Here is a 27939-nt window from a genome sequence, read left to right as displayed (position 1 = left end):
AAAGAAATAAATAAATAGAAGACAGAGTGTTCCCAAGCAGCACAGATCGTTAGTACTCTTTCACTTGTTTGCTCATTGTAAGGGCTTGTATTTTAAAGTGTTGCTTGGATTTGTAAGTGTATGTGAGTTGGAATCAGCAGAAGGAGCTGGAAGCCGAGTGAGTGAAAAGGAGGTGCAGTGAGCTGGAACAACTGCAACTGCTAAGTGGAGTATCGGTGCCGCAGGAGAGGTCCCACTCAGAGGGGGCACTGGAGTACTACGGCTGCATAAAAGTGAAGGACCAAGAACCGCACAAAGATAGATAAGTATAAGCCAGCTTAATTATTATATAAGTGAGTGTTTGCCCAGATTGTTTGTCTTCTACTTTTTCTTTTTGCTTCTTTATCTTTGAGAGTAACAGGGAGTTAGGCCTTACAAATAATATGGGAGGGGCTGTGATTGGGGACCTCACTCAGTGCATGTCGTGCAAGATGTATGCACACCTGGAGCTACCGGCCCAGTGTGATTACATCTGCACGAGGTGTGTGCGAACGGTTGCCATGGAAGCCCAGGTAACTGATCTAGAGCAAACCGTTACGCGACTGAGGGAGATTCACAATCTCGAGCGAAGTTTAGACAGAATGGTGGAGGAGTTGCGGGAGGGGTCACTGGTAGAAGAGGATGATGATCAGGTAGCCAGCTGGGTCACAGTTAGAAGGAAGAAAAAGAGGGGGAGGCTCGACATCTCCGAACTATCAAACCCGAACAAATTTGCCCAACTGGACGAGGAATCGGAGGATGATAGTGAAGAAATGACGGTGCCGGAGGAGACTGCTCCCTCTAGCATCCTGAGGAGCGGTCCCTCTGGCGCAGTTGGGATAAAAGATAGTGAGGTACCTACTCAGATGGTGGTGGTCGCAGGGGATTTTATCATCAGGAAGGTAGATAGGGCAATCTGCTACCGGGACCGTGATCACCGTACAGTCTGTTGTCTCCCGAGTGCTCGGGTACGGCACATCGCGGACCAGGTAGATAGATTGTTGGGAGGGGCTGGGAAAGACCCGGCGGTCTTGGTGCACGTTGGCACCAATGACAAAGTTAGCGGAAGGTGGGATGTCCTTAAGAAAGACTATAGGGACTTAGGAAAGAAACTTAAGGCAAGGACATCTAAGGTAATATTCTCCGAAATATTACCCGTGTCACACGCTAGTCCAGGGAGGCAGAGGGAGATTAGGGAGGTAAATGTGTGGCTTAGGGATCGGTGCAGGAAAGAGGGGTTTGTGTTCCTGGAACACTGGGCGGACTTCTCAGACAGGCGCCATCTCTTGTCTTGACGGATTACACCTGACTGAGGAGGGGGTAGCGGTGCTGGGGGGAAGGATGGTTATAAGGTTGGAGGAGATTTTAAACTAGGAGCCTGGGGGGAGGGTTTAGCTAGAAACTACGGGTCTTGCAGTGAGAATAGTGGGGATGGCGGTAGTAAACGAAATGGGGGAGAAGTTGGGGGGAGGGTAAGAGCAGGCGGTAAGGTTACTAACATGGGTACTAAAAGAGATTTTACCAAAGCACTAACCAATGACGATTACAAGTTATCATTGCTACATAAGGTGAAAGATGTCCCTAACGCAAGGGAAAATACTTATCTTAGTTGTATGTATGTAAACGCTAGAAGCATTACTGGTAAAAAGGGCGAACTAGAAATACTTGCAGCAAGCAAACAGTATGATATTATAGGCATTACTGAAACTTGGTGGGACGAATCTCATGATTGGACAGTTCATCTAGAGGGCTATACACTGTTTAGGAGAGACAGACTAAATAAAAAGGGTGGAGGGTTGTGTCTTTACGTAAAGCCGTTTTTAAAACCTGATATACGGAAAAATATTCAGGAGGGGACTGTAGACACTGTCAAAACATTATGGGTAGGAATTGCATGCTGGGAAAAAGGAATAAAAAAGTTAGTATTGGGTGTATGCTCTAGGCCGCCTGGTATCAACATATCTGATGAGGAATTGTTACTAAAGCAAATTGAAAGAGCAGCAGGAGTAGGAGACATAGTAGTGATGGGAGATTTTAACTATCCAGAGATAAACTGGGAAAACGATTCATGTGATACTGCTAGGGGCAATATGTTTTTAAACACACTTAATGATAACTACTTAGTTCAACTAATTGAGGAACCAACTAGGTACAATGCAATCTTAGACCTGGTATTAACAAACAATCAGGATTTGGTATCGGGTATTATAGTAGGGGAACCCATAGGAAACAGCGACCACAATATGGTCACATTCAATATCAGTTTTCATAAACAGCCCTATACTGGCTCAACTAGAACTCTAAACTTTAGCAAAGCGAATTTTGAAAAGATGAGGGTATTTTTCAGGGATATTGAATGGGAAGGTTTGTTTTTAGGAAAAAATACTACGGAGAAATGGGAGGTACTAAAATTCCTGCTAGCTAAAAATACTCTCAAATTTATTCCTACGAGCAGCAAAAAAAGGAATAATAATCATAAACTGATGTGGCTTAACAAAAAGATAAAGGAACTTATGGGCAAGAAAAGGCGAGCATTTAAAAAATACAAATCTGACGGGGAAACAGAGTCATTTCAGCACTATAAGGACTGTAACAAAATACGCAAAAAGGAAATAAGAGTGGCTGAAGTAGAAACTGAAAAACTAGTAGCAAAGGAAAGCAAAGCGAATCCCCAAAAATTCTTTAAATACATTAATAGCAAGAGATTAAAGAAGGAGAGTATAGGCCCTTTAAAGGACAAGTTGGGAGTCTTAAGCAAAAATTATAATGACATAGCGGACACACTAAATGAGTTTTTTTCAACAGTATTTACTAGAGAGGACCCAATCCAGGGACTAACACATAATCTCAATAATGAGAATATCCCAGTGATAGGTACTTATTTAAGCAAGGAAGTAGTCTGTGACCGATTAAAACATTTAAAGATGAATAAATCACCAGGTCCCGATGGTGTTCACCCAAGGGTTCTAATGGAGCTTCACTGTGAACTTGCAAAACCGCTATTTTTGATCTTTAAGGATTCAGTAATATCAGGTATGGTTCCCAAAGACTGGCGTATAGCGGAAGTAGTGCCTATATTCAAAAAGCGAAGTAAAGCTGAACCAGGTAATTATAGACCAGTTAGTCTTACATCTATAGTGGGAAAAGTATTGGAAGGTATTCTAAGAGATAGTATTCAGAAGTTCCTTGAAGTCAATAAGGTCATTAAAAGGAATCAACATGGGTTTATGAAGGACAGATCCTGTCAAACCAACTTACTTGGCTTTTATAAAACAGTAAGCACAAACCTAGATCAGGGTAAAGAGGTGAATGTAATCTTTTTAGATTTTGCCAAATCATTTGACACTGTACCACACATGAGACTTATCTACAAGCTACAAGAAACAGGGCTAGGAAGCACAAGATGCACTTGGGTCAAAAACTTGTTAGATAATAGGGAGCAGCGCATTGTGGTTAATTATCTTTTTCAAATTGGACTGAAGTCCTAAGTGGTGTGCTGCAAGGCTCAATATTAGGACAGTTATTGTTCAATATTTTCATTAATGACCTAACAGAAGGTCTAGAGAGCATGGTGTCAATTTTTGCAGATGATACCAAATTGTGTAAAGTTATAAATGCGGAGGGGGATGCTGAGTCGCTTCAGAACAACTTAGTTAAAATAGAAGCTTGGGCAGTGAAATGGAGAATGCGCTTCAATACAGACAAGTGTAAGGTAATACACTGTGGTAACAAGAACAAAAATAATACCTACCTACTAACTGGGGTAAAATTAGGGGATTCTGTACTGGAAAAGGACTTAGGTGTAGTCATAGATAGCAAACTAATCAGTAGTACCCAAAGTAGGACTGCAGCAAAGAAGGCTAATAAGATATTAGTATGCATAAAACGGGAATTGATGCTAGGGACGAGAGTATTATACTCCCGTTATATAAATCACTTGTGAGGCCACACCTTGAATACTGTGTACAATTCTGGGCACCTTACTACAAAAAGGATATCCTGGAGCTAGAAAAGGTTCAGAGGCAGGCGACCACACTAATTAAGGGTATGGAGACGCTGGAATACGAGGAAAGGCTTTCAAGACTAGGCAAGTTTACACCGGAAAAGAGGAGATTAAGAGGGGATATGATCAACATTTACAAATATATAAGGGGACAATGGGGGTCATTCCGAGTTGTTAGCTCGTTGCCGATTTTCGCAACGGAGCGGTTAAGGCAAAAATGTGCATGCGCATGGTACGCAGCGCGCATGTGCTAAGTATTTTAGCACAAAACTTTGTAGATTTACTCACGTCCGAACGAAGAATTTTCATCGTTGAAGTGATCGTACTGTGATTGACAGAAAGTGGGTGTTTCTGAGCGGAAACTGACCGTTTTCTGGGAGTGTGCGGAAAAACGCAGGCGTGCCAGGATAAAACGCGGGAGTGTCTGGAGAAACGGGGGAGTGGCTGGCCGAACGCAGGGCGTGTTTGGGACGTCAAACCAGGAACGAAACGGGCTGAGCTGATCGCAGTGTAGGAGTAAGTCTCGAGCTACTCAGAAACTGCTAAGAATTATTTATTCGCAATTCTGCTACTCTTTCGTTCGCTATTCTGCTATGCGGCCTAGCGTGTGCAATGCTGCTAAAAAGCAGCTAGCGAGCGAACAACTCGGAATGAAGGCCAATATACAGATCTTGCGCAGGACCTGTTTTTGGTTAGATCAACAGAGAGAACTCGTGGACACTCGCTCAGGTTAGAGGAGAGGAGATTCCGCACAATACGGCGTAAAGGCTTTTTTACGGTAAGGACGATACGTGTTTGGAATTCCCTGCCTGAGGGAGTTGTAATGGCCGACTCAGTCAACACCTTTAAGAATGGGTTAGATAAATTCTTAATGGATAATGATATCCAGGGTTACAGGGCATAGTCACGCACTATGGTTATTATAAAAAAGAGGGGTAAAATGTAACGGCAGTCATCAACTTCAGTCAAAATTTTATACAAAATAACCGTGCATAGGAGACCACAAATAGGTTGAACTCAATGGAAAATTGTCTTTTTTCAACCTTAGATACTATGTTACTATGTTACTTTCCAGTCAGAGGCAGAACTCTGGGAGGCAACGGAGTCAACTGCCGCCGGGCTCCTGCTTTGAAGGGGGCACCTCTCCTCCTGTTCCGTGTGTTCAGCAACATTAATCAATTAAGTTAACTGACAGCAGCCGGTATCTCTTCTGTAGCTGACTTCCCCACTAGTCATTACACCTTACAAATCACACCCTCTTTATTATAGATACACTGGAAGCAGACACCTTACTGATGAAGCTATTTGCTCCTATAAAGCAAGCATGAGAATTCTAACTATATGAAGTTATTTCTCTGACAATTACAAGTAACTTCATATAGTTAGAATTCTCATACTTCCTGTGCAAGAGCAAATATCTCCATCAGTAAGGTGCATGCTCCAGTGTAATAGGTTGTGGGTTCTAATCCTGGATATGACACTTGCAAATTAATTGTCAGAGAAATAATCACCATTGTGAGTGACTGAGCAGATCTATGTAGAGCAGAGGTTCTCAAACTCGGTCCTCGGGGGTCCACACAGTGCATGTTTTGCAGGTAACCCAGCAGGTGCACAGGTGTATTAATTACTCACTGACACATTTTAAAAGGTCCACAGGTGGAGCTAATTATTTCACTTGCGATTCTGTGAGGAGACCTGCAAAACATGCACTGTGTGGGACCCGAGGACCGAGTTTGAGAACCTCTGATGTAGAGTGTGGCTGGACCCCTACATAGATCTGCCTAGTTGCAACGGTTTTGTAGTAGCTTCATATAGTTACAATCTGCAGGCTTGCTATGCAGGAGCAAATATATACAGTGTATATATATATATATATATATATATATATATATATATATATATATATATATATATATATATATATAGGGTCACCAATATTTTTCTTGCCTCCGGGCAACTGGGACAAACTTATGCCACTGTTTCCAGTGTAATCTACATTTTACTGATGGTCAATTTTAAAAACGAGTGTGACACCGATCCAAATAATAGCCTTGGCTGAGGCAGGCAAGTTTGGGGGGAAGCACTGCACATATCATGCATGCTTCATTAAGTTTAAGATATTACAAAGAGTTAAATAAAAAAATTAAAAAAACATTGGTCCCCCTAACTCAATAACAAGCCCCAGACCTCTTAGCATGGGCTTTTGTGCAAAAAAACAGCATAACCAAATGTTTTCAGCAGGCCATTCTCCATTATGCATGTTTTACAGAAATACAGAAATAAATATTTCTTTGTTAAAAAAAAAAAACCAATAACATTTGTACTGTATATGTATTTATTTAGTATACTTCTCTCGATAAAACTGAGGGCTTCTGTAAAAAAAAAAAAAGGATCAATTACAGGTCCTAGCTTGCTCTGAATGCTCCCCCCCCCCCTCCCCATTTGTAACCATCTCTAGTACTTTGCTGCCCAGTGCTGGTTACCCCTCAAAATCAGGGTGGATACTGGTGTGGCGTTCCCCTGATTTTGAGTTTATCCAGCACTGGGCTTTGCAGTGGGTACAGTTGGTAATGAAAGTGTTAACAATAATAAAAACACATTTTGACTACAGGTCACAGCTTGGTCTGTTATGTCTGGCTGGCACATGAAGAACCACAAGTGCTAGCTTGCCTCGGACCTGTACTATATGTGCCAGAAACAATTGATGGAGGTCCCCCCAACATACTGACCAGTAGGGATGTAGTTATGTGGCCAGCGGTCATTAGACAGGCGGTTACAACACCTCCACCTACATCCCGCCCGCTCACTATCCCGACAGTCGGCAATGTCGACCAACAGGGACTATTTCCAGTTGTGGGTGTCCACGACACCCATAGAGTGGGAAAAGAACCTGTGGTGAAGCCACCAAGCACACAAGGGTCTTCATGAGTCCCCCCTCACCGGCATTCTGCGGCTGGGATTCTGGACGCCGGTAAACTAATAAACACGCTAACCAGCATTAATGCTTACAGTGGTCTAGGTAAGGCAAGGGGGTGGGACAGTGAACGTGCAGCTCCGGAAGTAGAAGTAAAAGGACAGATTGAACACATACTTCTGTTAACATCATTCAGGTGGGGGGAAAATGTATTTCTCCCTACACTGAAACGATTATCGCCCAAATAGATGGGAGAAATCAAACGTGTTTGATTTTTTTTCCTGCTTGTTTGTCTGACAGTTTTCGGCCATTCTCCAGCGTGTGGAAGAGAACAACCGATTATTATTTCCTTCCACACATCAGTAGATTATCTTTCCCTGCTGAAAATATTTCCATCCCAGTAAACTGGGAAAGGAAGGTAGGTTAGAAGATTGTTATCACACACTTTATGGACCTATTTATTAAACTACGGCAAAAGGGCAGATTGCTTTTTATCAGTGCTTATTGCTATAATATAAACTCAATGATCATGGAATTAATAAAATATTTCAGCATGATTATCAACAGTTTTTTCCAACCATACAGAACGGTTCTCGGAGGGAAGATGCAGGAGCCCACTGTTGGAGGACAGGGTGATTTGGCCCATTACACCCCTGCCCCAATAGTGCAATATCTTTTATTGCAGGTTCGCAAAAGAAGTCCCCTGCAACCCAAACATTTACCTCTACGATGCCCCGAACACCAACGGCCAACCCTAGGCACTGCAAGTCGCCCAAGTAGAGGTGGAGGCATTGTTCAAAAAGGGCCAAACCCAAGAAAGCTCCGGGTCCTGATGGAGTGTCACCATCTGCCCTAAGAGCATGTGCGGGTCAGCTCGCCCCCATATTCACCAAGATCTTCAACAAATCGCTGAAGCTACAGAAACTCCCTTCCTACCTCCAAAGGTCTACTATCGTCCCGGTCCCCAAGAAACCCTCTATCACGAACCTGAACGACTACAGGACGATAGCATTAATGTCTGTGGTCATGAAAACGTTCGAACGTCTGGTTTTGAATCACCTGAAAACTGTGACTGGCCCCCAACTGGACGGGTGGTCTTCTGTATACCGGCGGTCGGGCTCCCGGCGCTCAGTATACCACGCCGGGAGCCCGACAGCCGGCATACCGACACTTATTTTCCCTCGTGGGGGTCCACGACCCCTATAGAGGGAGAATAAAATAGTGTGGCGCGCGTAGCGCGCCACCGTGCCTGTAGCGTGGCGAGCGCAGCGAGCCCGCAAGGGGCTCATTTGCCCTCGCCACACTGTCGGTAAGCCGGCGGTCGGGCTCCCGGCGCCGGTATGCTGGTCGCCGGGAGCCCGACCGCCGGCCAGCCGTAGTGAACCCAACTGGACCCCCTGCAGTTCGCCTTTCGATCGAATCAGTGTGTCGAGGATGCAGTCAACCTGGGCCTGCACTACATTCTACAGCACCTAGACATTCCCGGTACCTGTTTGTCGATTTCAGCTCGGCCTTCAATACAATCGTCCCCAGCATCCTCCACCCCAAATTACTTTGTCTAGGGGTCCCAGAAGCTACCTGTTCCTAGATAGTAGACTTCCTGACAGATAGGACACAGGTAGGTGGTGAAAACGGGGGAATTCACCTCTCAAGCGCGGTCCATTAGTACAGGGGCTCCTCAGGGCTGTGTCCTCTCACCCCTGCTCTTCTCCCTGTACACAAATGACTGTACCTCAGAGGCGCAATCAGTAAAGATCATCAAATTCGCCGATGGCACCACCGTCATCGGCCTCATCAAGGACGGGGACGAATCGGCCTATAGACGGGAAGTAGACCGGTTGGCCCAGTGGTGCATCCACAACAACCTTGAGCTCAACCCCCTCAAAATTGTCGATATGATAGTGGACTTCAGGAAGAAGTCATCTAGTGCACCTCTGCTAACGATTGCTGACAGTGTGGTATCGCTAGTGGACTCCTTCAAGTTTCTAAGGACCACAATCTCCCGGGACCTTAAATGGGGGTCCAACGCTGACGCCACTGTTGGGAAAGCGCAGCAGAGGTTGTTCTTCCTCAGGCAACTAAGGAAGTTTAACGTCTCTCAGAAGCTTCTGCTCCTCTTCTACTCCGCGATTGTGGAGTCGGTACCGTGCACCTCGATACTCGTATGGTACAGCTCCGCCAGCGCGAGGGACAGATGCAGGCTCCAATAGGTGGTCAGAACCGCAGAGAAGATCATCGGGGGCCGACCTTCCTTCAGTCCAGGACCTATATACCTGTCCAGAGCTAAAAAGCGGGCAATGTAGATAGTAAAAGACCAGCTACACCCCGGCCACAGCATGTTTAACTTGCTTCCTTCAGGCAGGCGTTACAGGGCTGTCCCCGCCAGGTCCACCAGAAGCCTCAAAAGTTTCTTTCCCCAAGCGGTCCGCCTGCTAAAATCGTGGACATTGACTGACTAGACGTACATGTAACTAACTTGTGTCCCTACGGTATACCAATCTGTGTGACTTTACTTGCCCCCACCTGCTTATCTGTTACCTACTTGGCTGTTGTATAGCAAACCGAAGACAAATTCCTAGTATACGCAAGTATACCTGGCCAATAAGGCTGATTCTGATCACAAGTAGTAGATTCAGGTAGAAGGAGAACGTCTATAATGATAATATGCACTGAGAAGCATGTAATCAAATTCACTAGAAAGTATGTGGGGTGTGTTAGCGTGATCTACCCCCAGGACTCCCCAAAATGTGTAAATCTCTTTCTGAGATAGTAGACAAGTGTTCTGCTTTACCAGGCCAGCATCATGCGTATGATCAGGGTAAGCCATAGCTGCACTCAATCTGTGGACACTTCAGGTCGATAAATAGTCCGGTCAAAGTTGCCCACAGAAAAAACATTCTAGATAAAGGTGAATGCATGTGCCACAGTAAATGAGCACACAAACCCTCGTCTATGGCAAGAGCTTATCCTGAGGAAATGAGGAAATATGGTGGTACACTCATCACTACATACATTTATTGCAGTGTCATATACCCAGAATTTCTTTTAATATGATTTAATTATGAGGTACAAAGACAGCAGAGTTTGCTGACAGATTAAAAAGGAAATCAGCTTACATCAACTCACTGTAAGAACCTTATGTTCCCTATAGAAAACACCAATGAAACCGCACAACATCCTCAAGCTAAGCTGCAACAGAAAACACAAACCTCTCACAGGAAAGACCTGCTCCTTTCCCCCCGACTTCAAAAACTGCAATCACCAACAATAAACTCAGCGATTACCTAAACTCGATTTTAATTTTTTCCTTTGAACGATAATCAGCGGTCTGCGCATGGGTCTAAGTCACACTGCGCAGATGCCGCCATGGTCAGTGGCGTAACTACAGTCCCTGCAGCCACTGCGGAGGCTTGGAGGCACAGGGCTGCGGAGTCGCCGCCACTGGTTGCTGCAGAGACTGAGTCCGGGAAGGAGCCGGAGGGCACAGCGCACGCCTGTGTCCCTCTTTTGGCGGCGGTGCAGCGGCGTGTCAGTCAAATGAAGTGCCGGTTCGTGCAAAACCTATAGACTACGGTGCAGAGAATTAACATCAGCTTCAGGGGCGTAGCTAAGACACATGGGGCCTCATAGCAAAAATCCCCCACCCACCCACTCACAGCCCTGCTGCATTACACAAACAAAGGGTACTGCTATCCTATTCATCAACCTCCGTAAACCCTCCCCACCACCACCACCTGACACTGTGTGGGTGGGCACTCACCTCCTGTGCCCCGCGGCTTCTCCTCTATCAGCAGTGTGCTACGGCAGGCACACATCCGTTGTCAATGTCCCGGCTCGCTGGCTCCGTGTCTCTCCATGCTCACTGATGCTGGGAGGAGCCAGACTAAGCAATACCATGGCTCCTCCCAGCATCAGTGAGAGAACGGGGAGTCAGAGCCATCTGTAACCATAACACTGACAGCAGATGTGCCTGCAGCAGCAGCAGACTGCTGATAGAGGAGAAGCCAAGGGGCACTGTGTTAACGTTAGTGTGTGGCTAGCACTAGCAGGTAGCATATCCAGGTGCAGGGGGAGGGTAGGACCAGTCCCTGGACGTGGCCAGGACCCCCTAGCAACCGCACTCCTTGCACCTATGATACCTACTCCTATAGTCAGCTTCCTTGATGGTGAGGTTACTTACTTTGAATTGACAATTCTGGAGAGGGAAACTAGTGCAGTCTTTCTGTAGTAAATCTACAGATCGATTGTCCATAGATCCCTATGGGGAGATGCAAGCAATCAGCTTCTGTTATATCATAGACTGTGCTAGATAAATGTACAAAGAGGAAAAGTAGCAGGTGCACTATCTCACACTAGCTCAACCTGTAGTAACCAGAGGCATTTAGCATATTCCTGGCCAGGGCTATGAGCTTACCCACCGCATCAAGGTAGCCTCTCATTGGGTAAGTCCCTAACACTAACTATAGGGGTTCAGGTCCGGGGGGCAGGACACCCCAGAGCCACCCAGCCAGAAAACCCCAGGGCATCGCAGGAGTGATAAAATTATAGGGTTAAAGTGGTAGGAGCAGCTGTTGCTGCATGTGTGAATAATGTGAGCAGTAAAAGAAAATTATGTGAAGGTGTTACATATATATAAAACAAACTAAGTGCCATGGAGTGATTAAATAATGTTAAATTGCGATGCCCCAGGGACACCCAGCTACGGCAGGCACAGGGGGCCCCGCACCCCGGAGAATTCCCCCCATTATGGACTGCCATATTAAACAAAATGTAGGAGTCTTACCACAGTGTGCTCATTCCAAATGTAGAGGCTGGAGTGTTGGACTATTTAAAATCAGAGGGGTGGGTGGGGCAGGGTGCTAAATTAGGATGAAGGCGTCTCCTACCTTCAAAAATGTATGAATACATCGGTTACAGAGGGAAAAGGGCCCTAATTTGCACACCTTAATTAGGTAGTGAGGTGCTACTCTGCTTGAGACTTAGTAAAGTGTACAAAGAGGAAAAGTAGCAGGTGCACTATCTCACACTAGCTCAACCTGTAGTAACCAGAGGCCCTGACCAGGAATATGCTAAATGCCTCTGGTTACTACAGGTTGAGCTAGTGTGAGATAGTGCACCTGCTACTTTTCCTCTTTGTACACTTTACTAAGTCTCAAGCAGAGTAGCACCTCACTACCTAATTAAGGTGTGCAAATTAGGGCCCTTTTCCCTCTGTAACCGATGTATTCATACATTTTTGAAGGTAGGAGACGCCTTCATCCTAATTTAGCACCCTGCCCCACCCACCCCTCTGATTTTAAATAGTCCAACACTCCAGCCTCTACATTTGGAATGAGCACACTGTGGTAAGACTCCTACATTTTGTTTAATATGGCAGTCCATAATGGGGGGAATTCTCTGGGGTGCGGGGCCCCCTGTGCCTGCCGTAGCTGGGTGTCCCTGGGGCATCGCAATTTAACATTATTTAATCACTCCATGGCACTTAGTTTGTTTTATATATATATGTAACACCTTCACATAATTTTCTTTTACTGCTCACATTATTCACACATGCAGCAACAGCTGCTCCTACCACTTTAACCCTATCATTTTATCACTCCTGCGATGCCCTGGGGTTTTCTGGCTGGGTGGCTCTGGGGTGTCCTGCCCCCCGGACCTGAACCCCTATAGTTAGTGTTAGGGACTTACCCAATGAGAGGCTACCTTGATGCGGTGGGTAAGCTCATAGCCCTGGCCAGGAATATGCTAAATGCCCCTGGTTACTACAGGTTGAGCTAGTGTGAGATAGTGCACCTGCTACTTTTCCTCTTTGTACACTTTACTAAGTCTCAAGCAGAGTAGCACCTCACTACCTAATTAAGGTGTGCAAATTAGGGCCCTTTTCCCTCTGTATCCGATGTATTCATACATTTTTGAAGGTAGGAGACGCCTTCATCCTAATTTAGCACCCTGCCCCACCCACCCCTCTGATTTTAAATAGTCCAACACTCCAGCCTCTACATTTGGAATGAGCACACTGTGGTAAGACTCCTACATTTTGTTTAATATGGCAGTCCATAATGGGGGGAATTCTCTGGGGTGCGGGGCCCCCTGTGCCTGCCGTAGCTGGGTGTCCCTGGGGCATCGCAATTTAACATTATTTAATCACTCCATGGCACTTAGTTTGTTTTATATATATGTAACACCTTCACATAATTTTCTTTTACTGCTCACATTATTCACACATGCAGCAACAGCTGCTCCTACCACTTTAACCCTATAATTTTATCACTCCTGCGATGCCCTGGGGTTTTCTGGCTGGGTGGCTCTGGGGTGTCCTGCCCCCCGGACCTGAACCCCTATAGTTAGTGTTAGGGACTTACCCAATGAGAGGCTACCTTGATGCGGTGGGTAAGCTCATAGCCCTGGCCAGGAATATGCTAAATGCCTCTGGTTACTACAGGTTGAGCTAGTGTGAGATAGTGCACCTGCTACTTTTCCTCTTTGTACACTTTACTAAGTCTCAAGCAGAGTAGCACCTCACTACCTAATTAAGGTGTGCAAATTAGGGCCCTTTTCCCTGTGCTAGATAAATGACAGAAGCGGATTAAACGCAATTTTTTTCCTTTATCTCTTTCCAAGGCTTGATACATCTCACCCTTGTTTCTTCATTTTGGTGGGACAATCCTGATTTGAAGCCTCTGAATCAGTCCCAATTACCCACGCAGTTGGGAAAGTAATTCCCACCCATTGCTGCTCTGCACTAGCCACACACATACCCATGATGCCTGCCCAACCCCCTGTCATGGCCACAGCCTTGTCCTGATTTATCAATGACAAAATATTGGCAGGAAAGCAACAACATGGAACGATTCCCAAGCGCTGTATTCTACAAATATAAGTATCCTTCCGGTGGGCTTCAAACACAAGTATCCTCAAAAGAGAAGAAAACAATTGAACTCTGTCAGTAATGGTTATTTGAGCTTTTTCAAGGTAGGAGAGGGTCCAACATTGACCTGTAAATAAGGCCCTATGGCCCTCATTCCGAGTTGTTCGCTCGGAGTTTTTCATCGCATCGCAGTGTGAATTCTCTTAGTGCGCATGCGCAATGTTCGCACTGCGACTGCGCCAAGTAACTTTACTATGAAGAAAGTAAGTTTACTCACGGCATTTTCATCGCTCCGACGATCGCATTGTGATTGACAGGAAATGGGTGTTACTGGGCGGATGCACGGCGTTTTAGGGGCGTGTGGCTGGAAACGCTACCGTTTCCGGAAAAAACGCAGGAGTGGCCGGAGAAACGGTGGGAGTGCCTGGGCGAACGCTGGGTGTGTTTATGACGTCAGCCAGGAACGAAAAGCACTGAACTGATCGCACAGGCAGAGTAAGTCTGAAGCTACTCAGAAACTGCTAACTCGTTTGTAATCGCAATATTGCGCGTACGTCGGTCGCAATTTTAAGAAGCTAAGATTCACTCCCAGTAGGCGGCGGCTTAGCGTGTGTAACTCTGCTACATTCGCCTTGCGAGCGAACAACTCGGAATGAGGGCCTATGTTCCTATAAAGGTATCTTTGTATCTTCAACCACAATATATTCAACAACGTGTTCACACAACTTGTCCCATTGGTATATGGCTCACCTTAGAACAGTGTCCTATGGGGGTAATTCCAAGTTGATCGCAGCAGGAATTTTGTTAGCAGTTGGGCAAAACCATGGGGGTCATTCCGAGTTGTTCGCTCGTTGCCGATTTTCGCAACGGAGCGATTAAGGCAAAAATGCGCATGTGCATGGTACGCAAGTATTTTAGCACAAAACTTAGTAGATTTACTCACGTCCGAACGAAGAATTTTCATTGCTGAAGTGATCGGAGTGTGATTGACTGGAAGTGGGTTTTTCTGGGCGGAAACTGGCCGTTTTCTGGGAGTGTGCGGAAAAACGCAGGCGTGCCAGGAAAAAACGCGGGAGTGTCTGGAGAAACGGGGGAGTGGCTGGCCGAACGCAGGGCGTGTTTGTGACGTCAAACCAGGAACGAAACAGCCTGAGCTGATCGCAATCTGTGAGTAGGTCTGGAGCTACTCAGAAACTGCTAAGAAATTTCTATTCGCAATTCTGCTAATCTTTCGTTCGCAATTCTGCTAAGATAAGATACACTCCCAAAGGGCGGCGGCCTAGCGTGTGCAATGCTGCTAAAATCTGCTAGCGAGCGAACAACTCGGAATGACCCCCCATGTGAACTGCAGAGGAGGCAGATTTACCATTTGCAGAGAGAGTTAGATTTGGGTGTGGTGTATTCAATCTGCAATCTAATTTTCAGAGTAAAAATAAAGCAGCCAGTATTTACCCTGCACAGAAATAAAATAACCCACCCAAATCTAACTCTCTCTGCACATGTTATATCTGCCTCCCCTGCAGTGCACATGGGTTTGCCCAACTGCTAACAAAATTCCTGCTGCGATCAACTTGGAATTACCCCCTATATTCACCAAAAGGTATCTTTGATCCAAGCTCCACCATGAATGGAAGAAGTAGAAAAAATTCCACTCACAGTATAACAAACACCAGCAATAAGATATATGAACCTATTATCTTTAAAAAATAAAAATGTAATAAAAATGCAAATATAGACAATGTGTAAAATACAGCATATCACAATCCCATGGGACCAGCAAGGCTACCTACCATCTCACAACTTTCAGATGGAACTTAAGAAAAGAGTTGTGGAAAATAAGCTAAATCACAATTAAGTGGTATGCAAAAGATCCACAAACACTCTTAATGAGTGGTAGTGCCAAAATAAATTAATACTCACCATCCCCGCTCCTGATTTCCTACCGCTGCTGCCTTCTGTCTCTGCCGCCGGCGCCGCTCCTCTGATCTATGGGAGAGATGTCATGACGTCTCTCCCATAGCACCGCATAGACACTAGAGGTCAATCATGACCCCTATTGTCTATGTGCCGCTCCCACAATGCAGTGCAGTGCATGATGACTTCATCGCGCACCGCACTGCACCGCATCTACCGAGGACCGGGGGCACCAGTAGCGGTTCTTGCTACGGCGATGGTGCCCTCCTGAAGGCATCGCCCCGGGCAAAAATCCTGCGTGCCCGTAGCAAGATCTGCTACTGACTCTAGTACTGTAACCAGCACCTACTAGCTAAATTTCTTTTTTTTTACACAAGTGCTGGGAGGATTCAGAAAGCACTTAGATCAATAATGTGGTCTTCAATCATCTGATCAGTGGTAGATCATGGTCACATGAACCAAAAAACAAGAAAGGCAAAAATAATAAGAATTTACTTACCGATAATTCTATTTCTCATAGTCCGTAGTGGATGCTGGGACTCCGTAAGGACCATGGGGAATAGCGGCTCCGCAGGAGACTGGGCACAAAAGTAAAAGCTTGAACTAGCTGGTGTGCACTGGCTCCTCCCCCTATGACCCTCCTCCAAGCCTCAGTTAGGATACTGTGCCCGGACGAGCGTACATAATAAGGAAGGATATTGAATCCCGGGTAAGACTCATACCAGCCACACCAATCACACCGTACAACCTGTGATCTGAACCCAGTTAACAGTATGATAAACGAAGGAGCCTCTGAAAAGATGGCTCACAACAATAATAACCCGAATTTTGTAACAATAACTATATACAAGTATTGCAGACAATCCGCACTTGGGATGGGCGCCCAGCATCCACTACGGACTATGAGAAATAGAATTATCGGTAAGTAAATTCTTATTTTCTCTAACGTCCTAAGTGGATGCTGGGACTCCGTAAGGACCATGGGGATTATACCAAAGCTCCCAAACGGGCGGGAGAGTGCGGATGACTCTGCAGCACCGAATGAGAGAACTCCGGGTCCTCCTCAGCCAGGGTATCAAATTTGTAGAATTTAGCAAACGTGTTTGCCCCTGACCAAGTAGCTGCTCGGCAAAGTTGTAAAGCCGAGACCCCTCGGGCAGCCGCCCAAGATGAGCCCACCTTCCTTGTGGAATGGGCTTTTACAGATTTTGGCTGTGGCAGGCCTGCCACAGAATGTGCAAGCTGAATTGTACTACAAATCCAACGAGCAATCGTCTGCTTAGAAGCAGGAGCACCCAGCTTGTTGGGTGCATACAGGATAAACAGCGAGTCAGATTTCCTGACTCCAGCCGTCCTGGAAATATATATTTTCAGGGCCCTGACTACGTCCAGTAACTTGGAGTCCTCCAAGTCCCTAGTAGCCGCAGGCACCACAATAGGCTGGTTCACGTGAAACGCTGAAACCACCTTTGGGAGAAATTGAGGACGAGTCCTCAATTCTGCCCTATCCGTGTGAAAAATCAGGTAAGGGCTTTTATAAGATAAAGCCGCCAATTCTGAGACACGCCTGGCTGAAGCCAGGGCTAACAGCATTACCACCTTCCATGTGAGATATTTTAATTCCACAGTGGTGAGTGGTTCAAACCAATGTGATTTTAGGAACCCCAAAACCACATTGAGATCCCAAGGTGCCACCGGGGGCACAAAAGGAGGCTGTATATGCAGTACCCCTTTGACAAACGTCTGGACTTCAGGCACTGAAGCCAGTTCTTTTTGGAAGAAAATCGACAGGGCCGAAATTTGAACCTTAATGGACCCTAATTTTAGGCCCATAGACAGTCCTGTTTGCAGGAAATGTAGGAAGCGACCCAGTTGAAATTCCTCTGTAGGGGCCTCTTTGGCCTCACACCACGCAACATATTTTCGCCAAATGCGGTGATAATGTTTCGCGGTTACATCCTTCCTGGCCTTTATCAGGGTAGGGATGACTTCTTCTGGAATGCCTTTTTCCTTCAGGATCCGGCGTTCAACCGCCATGCCGTCAAACGCAGCCGCGGTAAGTCTTGGAACAGACAAGGTCCCTGCTGGAGCAGGTACTTTCTTAGAGGTAGAGGCCACGGGTCCTCCGTGAGCATCTCTTGAAGTTCCGGGTACCAAGTCCTTCTTGGCCAATCCGGAACCACGAGTATAGTTCTTACTCCTCTCCTTTTTATGATTCTCAGTACTTTTGGTATGAGAGGCAGAGGAGGGAACACATACACTGACTGGTACACCCATGGTGTTACCAGAGCGTCCACCGCTATTGCCTGAGGGTCCCTTGACCTGGCGCAATATCTGTCTAGTTTTTTGTTGAGACGGGACGCCATCATGTCCACCTTTGGTTTTTCCCAATGGTTTACCATCTCTTGGAAGACTTCTGGATGAAGTCCCCACTCCCCCGGGTGAAGGTCGTGTCTGCTGAGGAAGTCCGCTTCCCAGTTGTCCACTCCCGGAATGAACACTGCTGACAGTGCTATCACATGATTCTCCGCCCAGCGAAGAATCCTTGCAGCTTCTGCCATCGCCCTCCTGCTTCTCGTGCCGCCCTGTCTGTTTACGTGGGCGACTGACGTGATGTTGTCCGATTGGATCAATACCGCCTGACCCTGAAGCAGGGGTTTTGCTTGACTTAGGGCAGAATGTTTATATGAAGAGATGTTTCCATGCTTGACCACAAGCCCTGGAAATTTTGTCCCTGTGTGACTGCTCCCCAGCCTCTCAAGCTGGCATCTGTGGTCACCAGGATCCAATCCTGAATGCCGAATCTGCGGCCCTCTAGTAGATGAGCACTCTGCAGCCACCACAGAAGAGACACCCTTGTCCTTGGCGACAGGGTTATCCGCTGATGCATCTGAAGATGCGATCCGGACCATTTGTCCAGAAGATCCCACTGAAACGTTCTTGCATGGAATCTTCCGAATGGAATCGCTTCGTAAGAAGCCACCATTTTTCCCAGGACCCTCGTGCACTGATGCACTGACACCTGGCCTGGTTTTAGGAGATTCCTGACTAGCTCGGATAACTCCCTGGCCTTCTCCTCTGGGAGAAACACCTTTTTCTGGACTGTGTCCAGAATCATTCCTAGGAACAGGAGACGTGTCGTTGGAATCAGCTGCGATTTTGGAATATTTAGAATCCACCCGTGCTGACGTAACACTAACTGAGATAGTGCTACTCCGACTTCTAACTGTTCCCTGGACCTTGCCCTTATCAGGAGATCGTCCAAGTAAGGGATAATTAAAACGCCTTTTCTTCGAAGAAGAATCATCATTTCGGCCATTACCTTGGTAAAGACCCGAGGTGCCGTGGACAATCCAAACGGCAGCGTCTGAAACTGATAATGACAGTTTTGTACTACAAACCTGAGGTACCCTTGGTGAGAAGGGTAGATTGGGACGTGGAGATAAGCATCTTTGATGTCCAGAGACACCATATAGTCCCCTTCTTCCAGGTTTGCTATCACTGCTCTGAGTGACTCCATCTTGAATTTGAACCTCTTTATGTAAGTGTTCAAGGATTTTAGATTTAAAATTGGTCTCACCGAGCCGTCCGGCTTCGGTACCACAAACAGCGTGGAATAATACCCCTTTCCCTGTTGTAGGAGAGGTACCTTGATTATCACCTGCTGGGAATACAGCTTGTGAATGGCTTCCAAAACTGCCTCCCTGTCGGAGGGAGACTTTGGTAGAGCAGACTTCAGGAACCGGCGAGGGGGAGACGTCTCGAATTCCAGTTTGTACCCCTGTGATACTACCTGCAGAATCCAGGGGTCCACTTGCGAGTGAGCCTACTGCGCGTTGAAATTTTTGAGACGGGCCCCCACCGTGTCCGAGTCCGCTTGTAAAGCCCCAGCGTCATGCTGAAGACTTGGCAGAAGCAGAGGAGGGCTTCTGCTCCTGGGAAGAGGCTGCCTGGTGCAGTCTTTTTCCTCTTCCTCTGCCCCGGGGCAGAAATGAGTGGCCTTTTGCCCGCCTGTACTTATGGGAACGAAAGGACTGAGTTTGAAAAGACGGTGTCTTTTTCTGCTGAGAGGTGACCTGGGGTAAAAAGGTGGACTTTCCGGCCGTTGCCGTGGCCACCAGGTCCGATAGACCGGCCCCAAATAACTCCTCCCCTTTAAACGGCAATACTTCCATATGTCGTTTGGAATCCGCATCCCCTGACCACTGTCGCGTCCATAACGCTCTTCTGGCAGAAATGGACATAGCACTCACTCTTGATGCCAGGGTGCAAATATCCCTCTGTGCATCACGCATATATAGTAATGCATCCTTCAAATGCTCTATAGTTAGTAATATACTGTCCCTATCCAGGGTATCAATATTTTCAGTCAGGGAATCCGACCACGCCACTCCAGCACTGCACATCCAGGCTGATGCGATTGCTGGTCGCAGTATAACACCAGTATGTGTGTATATACCCTTCAGGATATTTTCCAGCCTTCTATCCGCTGGTTCTTTGAGGGCGGCCGTATCAGGAGACGGTAACGCTACTTGTTTAGATAAACGTGTGAGTGCTTTATCTACTCTAGGGGGTGTTTCCCAACGCGCCCTAACCTCTGGCGGGAAAGGGTATAGTGCCAATAATTTATTAGAAATTAGCACTTTTTTATCGGGGGAAACCCACGCTTTATCACACACCTCATTTAATTCATCTGACTCAGGAAAAGCTACTGGTAGTTTTTTCACTCCCTTCTTTGTGGTACTTGTAGTGTCAGAAATGTTCAATGCCTCCTTCATTGCCGTGATCATGTAACGTGTGGCCCTACTGGACATTACGTTTGTCTCCTCACCGTCGACACTGGACTCAGTATCCGTGTCTGGGTCTGTGTCGACCCACTGAGGTAACGGGCGTTTTATCGCCCCTGACGGTGTCTGAGACGCCTGGACAGGCACTAATTGATTTGTCGGCTGTCTCATGTCGTCAACAGTTTTTTTGTAAAGTGCTGACATTGTCACGTAGTTCTTTAAATACAACCATCCAGTCAGGTGTCGACTCCCTAGGGGGTGACATCAATAATACAGGCAATTGCTCTGCTTCCACATCATTTTCCTCCTCATACATGTCGACACAATCGTACCGACACCCAGCACACACACAGGGAATGCTCTGATAGAGGACAGGACCCCACTAGCCCTTTAGGGAGACAGAGGGAGAGTTTGCCAGCACACACCAGAGCGCTATATATATATATATAGGGATAACCTTATATAAGTGTTACTCCCTTTTATAGCTGCTGTTTATAATTTAGCTGCCAATAGTGCCCCCCCTCTCTCGTTTTTACCCTGATTCTGTAGGGACTGCAGGGGAGAGTCAGGGAGCCGTCCTTCCAGCGGAACTGTGAGGGAAAATGGCGCTTGTGTGCTGAGGAGATAGGCTCCGCCCCTTCACGACGGCCTTATCTCCCGCTTTTTTCTGGAAAACTGGCAGGGGTTAAATACATCCATATAGCCCAGGAGCTATATGTGATGTATTTCTTTTGCCATCCTAAGGTATTTCTGTTTTTATTGCGTCTCAGGGCGCTCCCCCCCAGCGCCCTGCACCCTCAGTGACCGGAGTGTGAAGTGTGCTGAGAGCAATGGCGCACAGCTGCAGTGCTGTGCGCTACCTTAGTTGAAGACAGGAATGTCTTCTGCCGCCGATTTCACCGGACCTCTTCGTTCTTCTGGCTCTGTAAGGGGGCCGGCGGCGCGGCTCCGGGACCCATCCAGGCTGAACCTGTGATCGTCCCTCTGGAGCTAATGTCCAGTAGCCTAAGAAACCCAATCCACTCTGCACGCAGGTGAGTTCGTTTCTTCTCCCCTTAGTCCCACGATGCAGTGAGCCTGTTGCCAGCAGGACTCACTGAAAATAAAAAACCTAAAATAAACTTTTACTCTAAGCAGCTCAGGAGAGCCACCTAGCATGCACCCTTCTCGTTCGGGCACAAAAATCTAACTGGAGGAGGGTCATAGGGGGAGGAGCCAGTGCACACCAGCTAGTTCAAGCTTTTACTTTTGTGCCCAGTCTCCTGCGGAGCCGCTATTCCCCATGGTCCTTACGGAGTCCCAGCATCCACTTAGGACGTTAGAGAAAATAGTGTGTACCCTTTTTTTTAACCTGCATATATTCTTTGAACTGTGCTAGCAAGAGTGCTACTGGGCTATATAACAATCCTGATATACCACACTCCACAAGACTTTAGCATAAGTAATACACATGGTCCCCATGATGAAGTCTTACTACTGAAGATGAAACGTGTTGGGAAACTACCCTGACCCTCTTATGATGAACAGATAAGCTTTTATATGTTTTTACTCATGTACGTTTGATACCTGCTCAATTTGTCGTGGATTTTTATTTATCTTTAACTTTTTTAATAAAACTGTGTATTACCTAGAAAAGGAATGTAACTGTCTTGCACTAGTAGGCACTGGTTACTTTCATTTACATCATACCCATCCATACACTGGTTACTAGCAGCTACTTGTGATTCAGAGGAGTGCATATACACTATTTTTTTGGTTATAAGTGCTATGCAAATATAACCCATAAAATCCAAATAGTTCTATCATCTAAAGCAGGGGTGGGGAACCTTTTTTCTACCGAGGGCCATTTGGATATTTATAAAATCCTTCGGGGGCCGTATAAAAATTCTCAACTTAAAAAATTACCCTGCCCCCCAGTAGGTCTGCCCCATAGAGGTACTGTGTGTGCGCGCCGGAGGCGCGCACGCGCCAAAAAAATGGGTGTGGCCAGTTAAAATGGGACGTGATACACATATGCCCCCAATAGTGCGGTGCCAGATCCACAATTGCCCCCACAGTGCCAGGTATACAAATGCCCCCACAGTGCCAGGTATACAAATGCCCCTCACAGTGCCAGGTATACAAATGCCCCTCACAGTGCCAGGTATACAAATGCCCCTCACAGTGCCAGGTATACAGATGTCCCCACAGTGCCAGGTATACAGATGCCCCCACAGTGCCAGGTATACAAATACCCCTCACAGTGCCAGGTATACAGATGTCCCCACAGTGCCAGGTATACAAATGCCCCCCACAGTGCCAGGTATACAGATGCCCCCACAGTGCCAGGTATACAAATGCCCCCACAGTGCCAGGTATACAGATGCCCCCACAGTGCCAGGTATACAAATGCCCCCCACAGTGCCAGGTATACAAATGCCCCCCACAGTGCCAGGTATACAGATGCCCCCACAGTGCCAGGTATACAAATGCCCCCACAGTGCCAGGTATACAAATGCCCCTCACAGTGCCAGGTATACAAATGTCCCCACAGTGCCAGGTATACAGATGCCCCCACAATGCCAGGTATACAAATGCCCCCCACAGTGCCAGGTATACAGATGCCCCCCACAGTGCCAGGTATACAGATGCCCCCACAGTGCCAGGTATACAAATGCCCCCCACAGTGCCAGGTATACAGATGCCCCCACAGTGCCAGGTATACAGATGCCCCAACAGGGCCAGGTATACAAATGCCCCCCACAGTGCCAGGTATACAGATGCCCCCACAGTGCCAGGTATACAGATGCCCCCACAGTGCCAGGTATACAGATGCCCCCACAGTGCCAGGTATACAGATGCCCTCCCCCCTCCCCTCCGTGCTGCTTACCGTGGGACACGGAGGAGAGCGCGGCTGTCGGGTGGGAGCGGCGGCGTGTAGTACTTCAAACCAGCCGCCGGTTCGAGAGCCAATCAGAGCTCGCGGACCGGCAGCCGCGGCTCCTGATTGGCTGCCGGTCCGCGAGCTCTGATTGGCTCACGGACCGGCGGCTGGTTTGAAGTACTACACGCCTCCGCTCCCACTCGACAGCCGCGCTCTCCTCCCTGTCTCCCTGTTCTGACAGCTGAGACACGCTGCCGCCGGACTGAGCGGCAGCGTGTCTCACTGCCACAAGCTGGTGGGCCGGACCAAACGGCTTTGCGGGCCGTATACGGCCCGCGGGCCGGAGGTTCCCCACCCCTGATCTAAAGATTAGTGCCCTTTATTGGGCTACCAAAAGTGCCTTTTTGGAAATTTGCCGGATATTTGTTCACAATTAAAACGTTACACTCATAAAAGTAAATCCACATACAAATATACAGATTTTGTTTAAAATTCCAATTTTTGACAGTTACTTCTTTAAAATGTGTTATTCCACAGATGAAGGCTTAATTCTGAAATGATTGTGTTTTTTTCTGTAGGAAGCACATGTGATAATACAGATTGCTGTATGTACATTTGCTGGGGATTATAATTTCCCATCTACAATACTTGTGCCATCTTTGATGTGAATTTGATTCACTATTGATTATGTTATATCTTGGATATCCATCACCATGCAATTAAAAATTATAAAAAAAAAATCAAACCTTGAAAATCTTCCCTTTTATTTGGTATTGTGAATGTCCATCATTTTATTGATCAAGCCCTTGATGAAGTCTTTTGGATGTAACGCATAGGGTTGCGACTCCAAGTCCACATCATTTCATCATTATATATATATATACTGTATATATATATATATATATATATATATATTGCTTAAAAAAATAAAGGGAACACTAAAATAACACATCCTAGATCTGAATGAATGAAATATTCTTATTAAATACTTTGTTCTTTACATAGTTGAATGTGCTGACAACAAAATCACACAAAAATTATAAATGGAAATCAAATTTATTAACCCATGGAAGTCTGGATTTGGAGTCACACTCAAAATTAAAGTGGAAAAACACACTACAGGCTGATCCAACTTTGATGTAATGTCCTTAAAACAAGTCAAAATGAGGCTCAGTAGTGTGTGTGGCCTCCACGTGCCTGTATGACCTCCCTACAACGCCTGGGCATGCTCCTGATGAGGTGGCGGATGGTCTCCTGATGGATCTCCTCCCAGATCTGGACTGAAGCAGGTCTGGGAGGAGATCCATCGGAAAGGATCCAATATCAATTGAATACCCCCCTAAGCCACAGTTTATTTGTAATCATATTTAATGCTTGATGTTACTGCATTCAGTACCTTTGTGACAGGTCATTAATGTATTATCCACAGTTTTATTGTAATGAGGGCACTGAGAAGCATCTGCATCTTTTGCTAATACTGTGGCGTATTTCTTTAAAACTGAGATGCCCACTGGCAGCGCCCTGCATCTATGGAAATCCATTTCAGTGCGTCCTAGACGCACCATGGAAATTAGCACCAGGTGCAGTTTCTCCATCTGAACATGGCCTCCTATGTAAGCGGCTTTGCATCTTTGGACACAGACGTTATCAGTGGCACACCTGCATCTGGCTGACCATCCCGTTACCTCCCAGGAATGCCCACTAACATCCACATTCCAATTCATTCTGTGTCTCTGGGGGCTATTCAAATGGGCGATATTTGGGAAACTGCGCACGAGCATGGGCCGCAATGCATGTGTGTGACCCTTCACTATGCAATCGCATCCCAGAAGGATGAGATCGCATAGTGATTAACAGGAGGTGGGTGTCCAGTGGCGGCAATGCAGCATTGCAGGGAGGAGAGTAGGTGTGTCATGGCCGGTTTCGGGGACAGCCGACGTTGTCACCTGCGTTTCCTGTGATCTGAAACATGTATATTTAAGGGTTTTGCAGCCTTGCCGTGTGTGCAGTAACAAATGCAAAGATGCGTAAACTCACTTTAGCTTATGCGCAGTTTGCTAAAACTTGCTAAATATGGTAGAATATGAATGTACGTATAACTCAAAATCAGAAACATGTGGGGGGTCTATGGGGGTAATTCTGAGTTGATCGCAGAAGGAACTTTGTTAGCAGTTGGGCAAAACCATGTGCACTGCAGGTGGGGGGGGGGCAGATATAACATGTGCAGAGAGAGTTAGATTTGGGTGGGTAATTTTGTTTCTGTGCAGGGTAAATACTGGCTGCTTTATTTTTACACTGCAATTTAGATTGCATATTGAACACACTCCACCCAAATCTAACTCTCTCTGCACATGTTATATCTGCCCCCCTTGCAGTGCAAATGGTTTTGCCCAACTGCTAACAAAGTTCCTGCTGTGATCAACTCAGAATTACCCCCAATGTACTAAGCCTTGGAAAGAGATAAAGTGGAGAGATATAAAGCACCAGCCAATCAGATCCTAACTGCCTATTACAAGCTGTGTTTGAAAAATGACAGGAGCTGGTTAGTTGGTACTTTATCTTTCTTCAAGGTTAAGTACACAGACCCCAATAACTTCTAACTGATCAGTTCTTTTCCATCACTGAGAACGTATCAAAGGAGCAAGAATTATTACTACTAACATAAATTTAGATTGTAAACTCTGCTGGGGCAAGGACTAAGGTGAATGACCAAATATTCTCTGTTAAGTGCTTTGGAATATTTATGCACTATATAAAAACTGTAAATTAATAAATAGTTTTAATAACATTTTTAATTCAAATGTGCGTATATAGGGGGTGATTCCGAGTTGTTCGCTCGCTAGCTGCTTTTAGCAGCATTGCACACGCTAAGCCGCCGCCCTCTGGGAGTGTATCTTAGCTTAGCAGAAGTGCGAACGAAAGATTAGCAGAATTGCGAATAGAAATTTCTTAGCAGTTTCTGAGTAGCTCCAGACTTACTCAGCCATTGCGACCAGCTCAGTCCTTTTCGTTCCTGGTTTGATGTCACAAACACACCCAGCGTTTGCCCAACCACTCCCCCGTTTCTCCAGCCACTCCTGCGTTTTGCAACTCGAACGCCTGCGTTTTTCCGCACACCCCCATAAAACGGCCAGTTTCCGCCCAGAAACACCCACTTCCTGTCAATCACACTACGATCAGCACAGCGATGAAAAAGCTTTGTTATGCCATGAGTAAAATTCCTAACTTTTGTGTAAAATAACTAAGCGCATGCGCAGTAAGCGACTAATCGCAGTATAGCGAAAATCGTCAACGAGCGAACAACTCGGAATGACCCCCATAGTTTCATCCATATCTATTCTGCCAGAATATCCGCAAGGCTCCAGAATATTGGTGACTGTTCTGTATGCCAGGATGAGTAGACAAGTCTCTCGGGGGCTGCCCGGTGCCACCTATTTGCTGATGCAATTTGTGGGCCCACTGCCTTCTTTAAAATCCCGATAATCATCGCATCATACGTCGGGGTGGGGCCACTATGAAGTGATCACACCCCCACTCCCTGCCCACTTGGCCACCCCAGACACCACACATAGCCTAAAGGGCTGCCTCTCCCGGAGGGGTCAGCCCAGAAGTCAGTATGTTATGACCTACAGTATATGTTTCTTTTCATTTTAAATAACAGCATATAAAATATTCATGCAGCTGGCACCCAGAAAAATGAAGTGCTTCCACAGTGTAACGTGGATGTCCTAGTTTTCTTAGTATCCACACAGTACTCCATTTGTTACATATTTTATATTTAGTGACAGTGTTCCTGCACTAACCTATGAGGCTAGGAATGGATGAATGGTATTACCCTTTGCAGTGTCAGACACAAAAGCTTTTCCTTCTGATATGGTCACAGCAGCCTGGGGCCTAGGTATAGGAGAACCGGAGCCCGCAGCCTCTCAGCTGAACTGAAATGGTGATAGCTAGCATCCGCTTGATAACAAATAATGTTATAACGATATTTCTATATTGGTATTCTGACGTTGATTAAATGAGATAAAAGGCAAACTCACCAGACTGATGGGTTCCAAATTCAGCTAAAAGAAAAACAAAGATATATTTTAATTGAATGGAAAACAACAGAGGTACCAGAAACATTGGGTAAATCTGCAGAAATTTCATTTATTTATTTTAATTATTTTCTGTAGATTATTTTACTTATAATAACAGATCATTAGAAAGCAAAGTAGTAAGTTCTCTATTGTAAATTAAAAAGCAAGGTAACCAATGGCCTCTAGGGGCTCTTCTACAGTATCTGCAGGTTCTACTGTCTGTGTAAGGGAAATGAAAAGGGGGTTGGACAGGCGGAGGGGTGATAATGAATTGAGGATATGAAAAGTAAGGATGTTCGGTGGTGAAGAGGTGCAATAATATTACAGGATGGTGATGTGTATGGCAGTACATCAACAGGCATATTGATTAACGTATATTTGCGAGCTGTTTATGTGCAAGATATTGTACCTGCAATATAATAGCCAATAGGCTACATTTCACAGGATTTTCAGGAGAGGGATCAAAGGATCCTTCCCAATTGCTTCTTGCTTA

At 46.2% G+C, this 27939-nt stretch overlaps 1 protein-coding gene across 3 annotated transcripts in view; it reads right to left on the bottom strand.

Annotated features, from left to right (window-relative positions):
• ADGRE5 (adhesion G protein-coupled receptor E5) overlaps positions 1-27939 on the bottom strand; it is a 295974-nt gene that overhangs the window by 220559 nt on the left and 47476 nt on the right. For all 3 annotated transcript variants that reach the window (XM_063931714.1, XM_063931719.1, XM_063931718.1), the window contains exon 2: positions 27408-27431. In XM_063931714.1, coding sequence (XP_063787784.1) covers positions 27408-27431 — 24 coding nt within the window. The remainder of the gene's footprint in view (positions 1-27407; positions 27432-27939) is intronic.

This window comes from Pseudophryne corroboree, chromosome 6 (assembly GCF_028390025.1).
Source record: "Pseudophryne corroboree isolate aPseCor3 chromosome 6, aPseCor3.hap2, whole genome shotgun sequence".
NCBI lineage: Eukaryota > Metazoa > Chordata > Amphibia > Anura > Myobatrachidae > Pseudophryne > Pseudophryne corroboree.
This window is presented reverse-complemented; position numbering and strand designations above follow the sequence as displayed.